The sequence below is a fragment of the Eriocheir sinensis genome, chromosome 13, assembly GCF_024679095.1.
Source record: "Eriocheir sinensis breed Jianghai 21 chromosome 13, ASM2467909v1, whole genome shotgun sequence".
NCBI classification, from domain to species: Eukaryota; Metazoa; Arthropoda; class Malacostraca; order Decapoda; family Varunidae; genus Eriocheir; species Eriocheir sinensis.
The window spans coordinates 5,961,808-5,970,478 of NC_066521.1; the positions used below are offsets into that span (position 1 = coordinate 5,961,808).

The following is an 8,671-nucleotide window of genomic DNA, read 5'->3' on the forward strand; positions in this document are numbered from 1 at the left end:
CTCGCCTGATTGACTGAGACGAGCCTGAGCTCATAGTAGAAGGGGACGTAGACGAGGGCGGCGACGGGGATGGCGAGGGCACCGAAGTTGCCCCACAGGATCTGGATACTGTGGTAGTACGTCTCCGCCGGGCCTCCTGCGGCGGGGAGAAGGGGAAGTTAGGGGCATATGTTTAGTTGCGCGTGGCCTGGGTGCTCATTTCTGTTACATTGGCCCTTGAGTCTGGGGTGTGAAAAATCGTTGGTCCATATTCTTCAACGTCGAGAGGCTTTTCAAACAGGCGAACTGAGGGGTCGATACATTTAAGAATAAGGACTATACTACCTCGGGACACAGGGCAGGTGCAACATCCGGATTGAGTGGAGACAATGTAGACAATGAGACAATGTAACATAATGAGATAGGTTATAAGGATCACGGCACTTCATATAGAGTCTAGCAAGGACACAGGGAGACAAGTTAACCTGCGACTCCTTAACCAGAGGAAAATTCAAGAAGATAAAGGAAGTCTATTAATACATATACCTTGCACCGCGATGGCTGAAATATACGTGACCACAAGGGACATGGACACGGGGACAGCATGCAAATTGCGGCCCCCGAGTAGGTACTCCTCGTTGGCCTCATTTCGCGAGCGAAGGGCGAAGTACACGCCGATGAGGAGCGAGAGGAGGAGCACGAGGCTGAAGACGAGGTAGTCCAGCCAGGAGAAAGTGACCCGCATTGTGACGGTGACAGTGGCGCCTCGGTAGGTTCACTGGGGGTGCTTGTTCATGACACTAAGGTTGGTATTGGTAGACACTTTCGCTTCTCACATCATCTCTTTCTAAAGGTCAAAGAGTGGGTCAGTCGGGTTCTAATGAGTGTTTCTTCAGGTTCATGGTACAGAAGAAGGGTCAAACTAACACCAGGGTCATACAACTACTCCTGGAAATGCCCACAACTCCTACGAAAGCCTTGTCAAATATGTGTTCTTGGGTGACGAAATGTCTTATAATACGACCCTAACACTCAGATTAGCTAATGAGATGGATTAACTATATGAATATATATATATATATATATATATATATATATATATATATATATATATATATATATATATATATATATATATATATATATATATATATATATATATATATATATATATATATATATATATATATATATATATATATATATATATATATATATATATATATATATATATATATATATATATATATATATATATATATATATATATATATATATATATATATATATATATATATATATATATATATATATATATATATATATATATATATATATATATATATATATATATATATATATATATATATATATATATATATATATATATATATATATATATATATATATATATATATATCACACACACACACACACACACACACACACACACACACACACACACACACACACACACACACACATACACACAACTAGTCCCCCAACACAGCCAGACCGGTGTGGCGTCGAGTCTTGTCCCCTTGTTTTAGTCCGTCCGCTTTGTTTACATACACAGCGATGGATGAATTTCGGCATCACACTGTCTGTTGTCTGTTTGTCACTTTGCTTGTTTATACAAGGGTGCAGGTTATCTCATTAATCACATTTATACCGACATACACGGGGTGCAGATTTTATTTATCACATTTACCGACATTGTCCCATGCACCCAAGTTTATTTTTATTTTTATAAAAGTAAATGATGACGTATGTTTTGAATTTGAAAAATGCTTGAGATATGAAAGTTTGTTCTTGCACCCCTTGTATGCCGGTAAATGTGATAAAGGAGATAACCTGCACCCCTTGCATGATAAGCAGTCGACAATAGACACGGTACCGTGCCGAAATTCACCCATCCCTCTGTGTATGTAAACAAGGCGGACGGACTAAAGCAAATGAACGAGGCTCGACGCCACACAGGTGTTGCGTGGGCCAGCTCGTCGCAACACTCACTAGCCAGGCGCGGCCCAGGCACAACTAAGCAGGCGGTGCACAGGGCAGGCGGAGCCACTAACACTTTCACTCTCACTCCTGCGATTTCCCTACTTTGCCCGTGGCCGCCTGATCCGGACACTCCTTCATACACAAGCCTGACCTGTGTTTTATTTATTTATTTACGTTTGGCCGATAGGCTTTCTTGGTGGGACCTGGTGGTCGGTGTGGCATCAAATCTCATCCCTCCGTCATATTCCATCCCATCCTGATCTGTGCATGCGCGGGCTTTGCTATTTTCTCCATTTCATTCACTGCACTGTTTTTTTAATAGCTTATACAATGCTCACCCTTGATTTCATGATTGTCCTTCTGTCTCCTCAGTGTTTTCTTCGGATTGAAGTCAGGTTTATGAAATACTCTCCATTCAATAGTTGCTGAGCTACGGGGTCCATGGCAGCCTCGAATTTGGCATCTTTTTCATGAAAACTATGATTAGATCAAAGGCAAGCTTAGTATAAGCTAGTGAAAGACACTACAGTGAATGAAATGGACAAAATAGCAAAGCCCGCGCATGTGCAGTTCAGGATGGGATGGAATATGACGGAGGGATGAGATTTGACGCCACAGTTTGTCCCAGCCCATTAGTGGCGCAAACAAGTGTTTTATAATGGCGCCATCTTGCTTGGCTCATGCTGCCCCCTGGAGCTCATCTTTGATCCTCTTTAAAGAGTTTATCCAAAGTCCGGGTTGATAGGCGGTCATCAGGACTTCATGTGAGTAGTCTTAGGCCACTCGGCGATGATTGAAAATTGTCAGATTGTAACGGCGACCGGGATATGAACCCAGGTCCACCAGGTCACCGCGTCCGCACGCTCCCCCTCCTCAAGCTACGCCATAATTTTTTTTTTGCGCAAACCTTTAAGCCGTGTTAGATACAAGGCGCAAAAGTGAAAGTGACAAGCAATGCAGCAACGACTATCTTTTTTTTTTTGAGTGAAGCTTAAGGGCAAAAGATAAAAGGTAAAAAAAATAAACCCACTTTTTTTTTTTTACAGCAAAGGAGACAGTTCAAGGGCAAAAAAAAAAAAGGAAACAATAATGAAAAAAAAAAACCTGCTACTCACTGCTCCTGAAAAGAGTTCAAGGGAGTGGCCGAAAGATAGGTCATTTTCGGGAGGAGAGGTGTCCCGATAGCCTCCTCTTGAAAGAGTTCAAGTCGTAGGCAGGAGGAAATACAGATGAAGGAAGATTGTTCCAGAGTTTACCAGCGTCAGGGATGAAATAGTAAAGATGATGGTTAACTCGTGCGTAAGTGATTTGGACAGTAAAAAAATGAGCTTGAGTAGAAAGTCGTGTGTGGAGAGGCCGCGGGAGGGGGAAGGCATGCAGTTAGCAAGCTCAGAAGAGCAGTCAGCGTGAAAATATCGATAGAAGGTAGAAAGAGAGGCAACATAGCGGCGGAATTTAAGAGGTAAAAGACTATCAGTAAGAGGAGGAGAGCTGACGAGACGAAGAGCATTAGACTCTACTCTGTCCAAGAGAGCTGTGTGAGTGGAGGCCCCCACAGGTGAGATGCATACTCCATACGAGTGCGGATAAGGCCCCTGTATATGGATAGCAACTGTGCAGGAGAGAAGAAGTGGCGGAGACGATACAGAACGCCTAACCTCGAGGAAGCTGATTTAGTGAGAGAGGAGATGTGAAGTTTCCAGTTAAGATTTGAGTTAAGGATAGACCGAGGATGTTTAGTGTTGAAGAAGGTGACAGCTGAGTGTTGTCAAAGAATAGGGGATAGGTGTTTGGAAGATTGTGTCGAGTTGATAGGTTGAGAAATTGTTTTTTTGAGGCGTGAGAATTGAGAATAAAAAGGCCGAAAAGGAGATTAGTCGGGTTCTATTGAGTGTTTTTGTAGGTTCATGGTACAGATGAAGGGTCATCTTCCACCTGGGTCTAAAAACTACCCCTGGAAATGCCACAATTCCTACGACAGCCTTATCAAATGTGTGTGCTTGGGCGCTGAAGTGTTTAAGAATTTGGCCTCTTGCAAAAGCCCACCCAGAGGCATAAGGGCAATAAAACAAGATTAAACAAACAAGTTTTGTGCCAGACCCTATCAAAGGCTTTTGATATGTCCAGCGCAACAGCAAAGGTTTCACAGAAACGGCTAAGAGAGGATGACCAAGAGTCAGTTAGGAAGGCAAGGAGATCACCAGTAGAACGCCCCTTGCGAAACACATACTGGCGATCAGATAGAAGATCAGAAGTGGAAAGGTGCTTTTGAATCTTCCGGTTAAGGATTGATTCAAAAGCTTTAGATAGACAAGAAAGTAAAGTATAGGACGGTAGTTTGAGGGATTGGGACAGTCACCCTTCTTAGGCACAGGCTGTATGAAGGCATACTTCCAGCAGGAAGGAAAGGTAAATGTTGACAGGCAGAGGCGAAAGAGTTTGACCAGGCAGGGTGTCAGCACGGAAGCACAGTTTTTAAGGACAATAGGAAGCACTCCATCAGGTCCGTAAGCCTTCTGATGATTGAGGCCAGAGAGGGCATAGAAAATATCACTCTTAAGAATCTTAGTAACAGGAATAAGGGAGTCAGAGAGGGAATGAGGAGGACTATGCCCAGAATCGTCCAGAGTGGAGTCTTTAGAGAAAGTTTGAGAGAAGAGTTCAGCCTTAGAGATAGATGAGACGGGAGTGCTGCCGTCAGGACTAAGGAGAAAAGGGAAAGATAAAGAAGTGAAGTTGGAGATGTTTTTGGCTAGATGCCAGAAGTCCCGGGAAGAATTAGAAAAAGCAAGGTTTTGGCATTTTCTATTAATGAAGGAGTTTTTGGTAAGTCGGACAATAGATTTGGCACGATTCCGGGCAGAAATGTAAAGATCATGGTTAGCGGGAGTTCGAAGGCTCTGGTACCTTTTGTGAGCTGCCTCTCTATTTTCGACAGCACGAGAACAAACGTGATTAAACTAAGACTTTTTAGCATGAAGAGTAGAGAAAGTACGTGGAATGTATGCCTCCATTCCAAAGATGCGCTGGGCACACACAGAGGAGTCTCTCTCCTGGAAGCAGTACTCATTAAAAGGGAAATCGGAAAAGTACATCCTCAGGTCGTTCCACCGAGCTGAAGCAAAATGCCAGAAGCATCGCTTCTTCGGTGGGTCCAAAGGGTGTACAGGAGCGATAGGACAGGATACAGATATAAGGTTGTGATCGGAGGAGCCCAACGGAGAAAACAGTTTGACAGAGTAAGCACAAGGGTTAGAAGAAAGGAAAAGGTCTGGTATGTTGGGCATGTCTCCAAGAAGGTCGGGGATACGTGTAGGGTGCTGAACCAACTGCTCTAGATCGTTGAGGAGAGCAAAGTTGTAGGCTTGTTCACCAGGCTGATCAGTGAAAGAGGATGAAAGCCAAAGCTGGTGGTGAACATTGAAATCTCCCAAGACGAAGATTTCATCGAAGGGAGAGTGAGTCAAGATGTGCTCCACTTTAGAGTTCATATAGTCAAAGAATTTTACATAGTCAGTAGAGTTTGGTGAGAGATAAACAGCACAGATGTATTTAGTAATAAAATGACAATGAAGTCCTAGTCAGATGGTGGAAAATTCTGAAGAGTCAAGGTCGTGGGCACGAGAACAAGTGATGTCGTTGCGCACGTAGACGCAACATCCAGCTTTGGATTGAAATTTAGGATAGAGATCGTAGGAGGGAACAGAGTAGAGATTGCTGTCAGTAGCCTCATAAACCTGTGTTTCGGTGAGGAAGAGAAGGTGAGGTTTAGAGGAGGAGAGATGGTGTTCCACAGAATGAAAATTAGAACGAAGACCGCAATTGGTGCAGAAATTGAGAACTTTGTTGTACTTCTGAGTGTTTTTGCGTGTGTTTTGGGTGTGTTGGGTATTCCCGAGTGTTTTTGCGTGAGTTTCTGAGTGTTTTTCGCGTGTTTCGAGTGTGTTGTGTTTCCGAGTGTTTTTGCGTTGTGCTTGCCGACACGCTTTTTGCCGTGGTTTTGGGTGACTTCTGTGCGTGTGTTTGTGTGTTGCGTGTGTAATTTGCGTGCGTGTGAGAGTGATTTTTGGCCCCCTTCTTGATTCTCTGGCCCCCTTCTCACCTCACCTCACCCTTTGAATTCCCTTGAGGATTCAATCTGCTCCTCCTTCCCTTGCCATCCTCTCACCTCACTACACTTTCCCTTTAAATTCCCTAGAGGTTTAACCCTTCCTAGTCCCCCTTTCACTCACCTCACCCCACATATTTTCCTAACACCCCTCTACTCACCTCACCTCACATCCTTTTCTACCCACCCCTTCACCCACCTCACCTCACCTACTTTCCTATCCCTCCTCTCACTCACCTCACCTCACCTCCTTTCCTAAACCCCCTCTCACTCACCTCACATCATCTCACTTAACTTCACCTCACTTTATCTTGTACCTACCCTAATTCCTATCCTACCTCACCTCACATCACTTTAACTTCACCTCACTCTAGTCTACCTCGTACCTCGTACTCATCCCTCGCAACATTCCTTACAGCTGCTGCTGCTGTTGCTGCTGCCGCTGCAACACTGTCTGCTGGTATTGTTTCCGCGTCTTCTTTTTATTACTTCAGGTGCTGCCGACGACTAGTGGTGCTACTGACGATTATATACTACTAATAGTATTTGTTTTTCTCTCTTTCATTTCAGGCAATTAATAATCACTTTCAGCTAAGATGGAGCTAAAGAAGTGCAGTACTTGGAGCGGAAGTTTCTCAGCTCACTTTTTTACAGGGCGTTCTGTTGTTTGTCGACTGTCTCACCAGGCAGCTTCTCGAGACAAGACTGAAGGAGCAAGAAGAGAAGAATGAAGCAAGTCGGAATAAAATAATAGAGCTTTCTCGCACCGTAGCCTCCTTGCAGGAATTCATCCAGGCTAACGTTGCTGTGGTGCCTAACCCTTCTCCCACCGCCCCCTTGCTTGTAGCAGCCACCGCTGAAAGCCGTGTGCTTTGCTTCCTCGGTGACCCAAGAAAATGTGGCGCTGCAGCACAGACTCGTTAAGTGTATTCGTGAGCAATGTCTTCGTCTCCCCTCGTCTTGTATCTCCTGTGCCGTCTATGTATTTTCATTGTCGCTGTCCTCGTCTCCCTGTTTATTGTGTCGCGTCCTCTTCTTGTTTCTCGTTTATCTTCTACTGTCTGTCCTCGTCCTGCTGTACACACCTTCTGCATGTTGCTTACCACACACACCAACACGTAAATGTTATTCACGTAAGTGTTCTGATTTAGTATTTACTTAGTTAGATAGTGATCCACAGTTACTCCTAGGACAAGTATATTAAGCTTCCCACATCTACACTAAATTCAACATTCTTTCACGCCAACCCAGTGCTACACGGTTTTATATTGCTTTTGTGTTTTTTATATTGCTTTTGTGTTTTCTTCTCCTTCTATTATTAGGATACTTTACTGTGCTGTGATAATAGGACTACGTGAATCAGGCGCGCCAAGCTACGTTAATTTCTAAGTCCACACAAAACACTAGATAATCCACTTTCCGCGCAAAACCTAGTGACACAGTTATTATCTTCTTTACATAAGTGATTTCTCAGTGTATTAATATTGGCCTATGTTTTGTCTTGGTGGGTAGAAATAAGGAATTGACCTGACTGCGACCTCACAGCAGCTGTGGTTTGTTTTCCTAGATACACATTTTGACCTGACGACCTCCACCCCAGCTGTTGGTTTGTTTTCCTAGATACATTTTGACCTGACGACCTCACCGCAGCTGCGTACTTTGTTATCGTCTTAACGCGCCTAATTGTTTCCGTCTTGCCTCGCCCATATCTTCACCATGACGTCCCTCAAGCGTTGTTCTGCGTTAAGACTCAGAAGGATGATCAGAGGATCATAGAGTTAGAGAATAGGGTTACGACTCTCGCCGCCCAGGTACACTTACTGGTTAGTGCAGCAGCACCAAGCCCCGCCTCCGCCGCCTCCCCGGCCTCGTCCTCTTCGTCCGCGGCCTCCTCCCCTCCTCTTCCTCAACCACAGCAGCCCCTCCCATCCTCCTCCTCCTCCTCCTCCTCGACCATCTCCGATCTCCTGCTTTCCCACCCCTCCTCTCCTTCTCCCCTTTCCCCACCCTCCCTCTCTTCTTCCTCTCCTCCTCCTCCTCCTCCTCCTCCTCGCCTTCCTCCTCCGTCCCCCTCTCCCCCTCCCCCCCCCCACTCTCCTCCTCCTCCCTCTCTCTTCCTCCTTGTCCTCCGCCTGCCTCCCTCCCACACCTGTCCTTCACCTTCCTCCCCTTCCCCCTTCCTCCTCCTCCTCCTCGTCCGTCCCTCCTCCCCCACCTCACTCTCCCTTTCACCTCCTCCTCCTCCTCCTCCTCCGCCTCAAATTCCTCGCCTTCCTCTTTCTCCTCCTTGTCCTCCGCCTCCTCGCTCGTCCCTCCCTCCAACACCTGTCCCTTTACCTCCTTTCCCCCCTTCTCCTCCTCCTCCTCTCCCATTCCTCCTCCACCACACCCACCCTCCCTTTCTCCTTCTTCCTCTTCCTCCTCCTCCTCCCCTTTCCACCTTCCACCTCTTCCACAATTTCTCCTCGTTCTTCAGGCAGGTCCCTCCCTCCCCTTCCGACCGTCGGGTTCTTGTTGTTGGTGATAGTCAGGTTCGTTATGTTGACAGGTATTTTTGCTCCAAGGATAAGAACAGGACAT

General features: G+C 45.4%; 1 protein-coding gene across 2 annotated transcripts in view; it reads right to left on the reverse strand.

Annotated features, from left to right (window-relative positions):
• LOC126997918 (sodium-dependent multivitamin transporter-like) overlaps positions 1-2,010 on the reverse strand; it is a 33,860-nt gene extending 31,850 nt beyond the window's left edge. The window contains exons 1-3 of one of the 2 annotated variants that reach the window (XM_050859140.1): positions 1,993-2,010; positions 526-826; positions 6-136 (exon numbers count right to left, since the gene is read on the reverse strand). In XM_050859140.1, coding sequence (XP_050715097.1) covers positions 6-136; positions 526-724 — 330 coding nt within the window. In that variant the 5' untranslated portion in view covers positions 725-826; positions 1,993-2,010. Of the gene's footprint in view, positions 1-5; positions 137-525; positions 827-1,466; positions 1,539-1,992 lie in introns of those variants that run through there. The other variant, XM_050859141.1, reaches the window with a different exon arrangement.
• Positions 2,011-8,671: the final 6,661 nt, after the last annotated feature.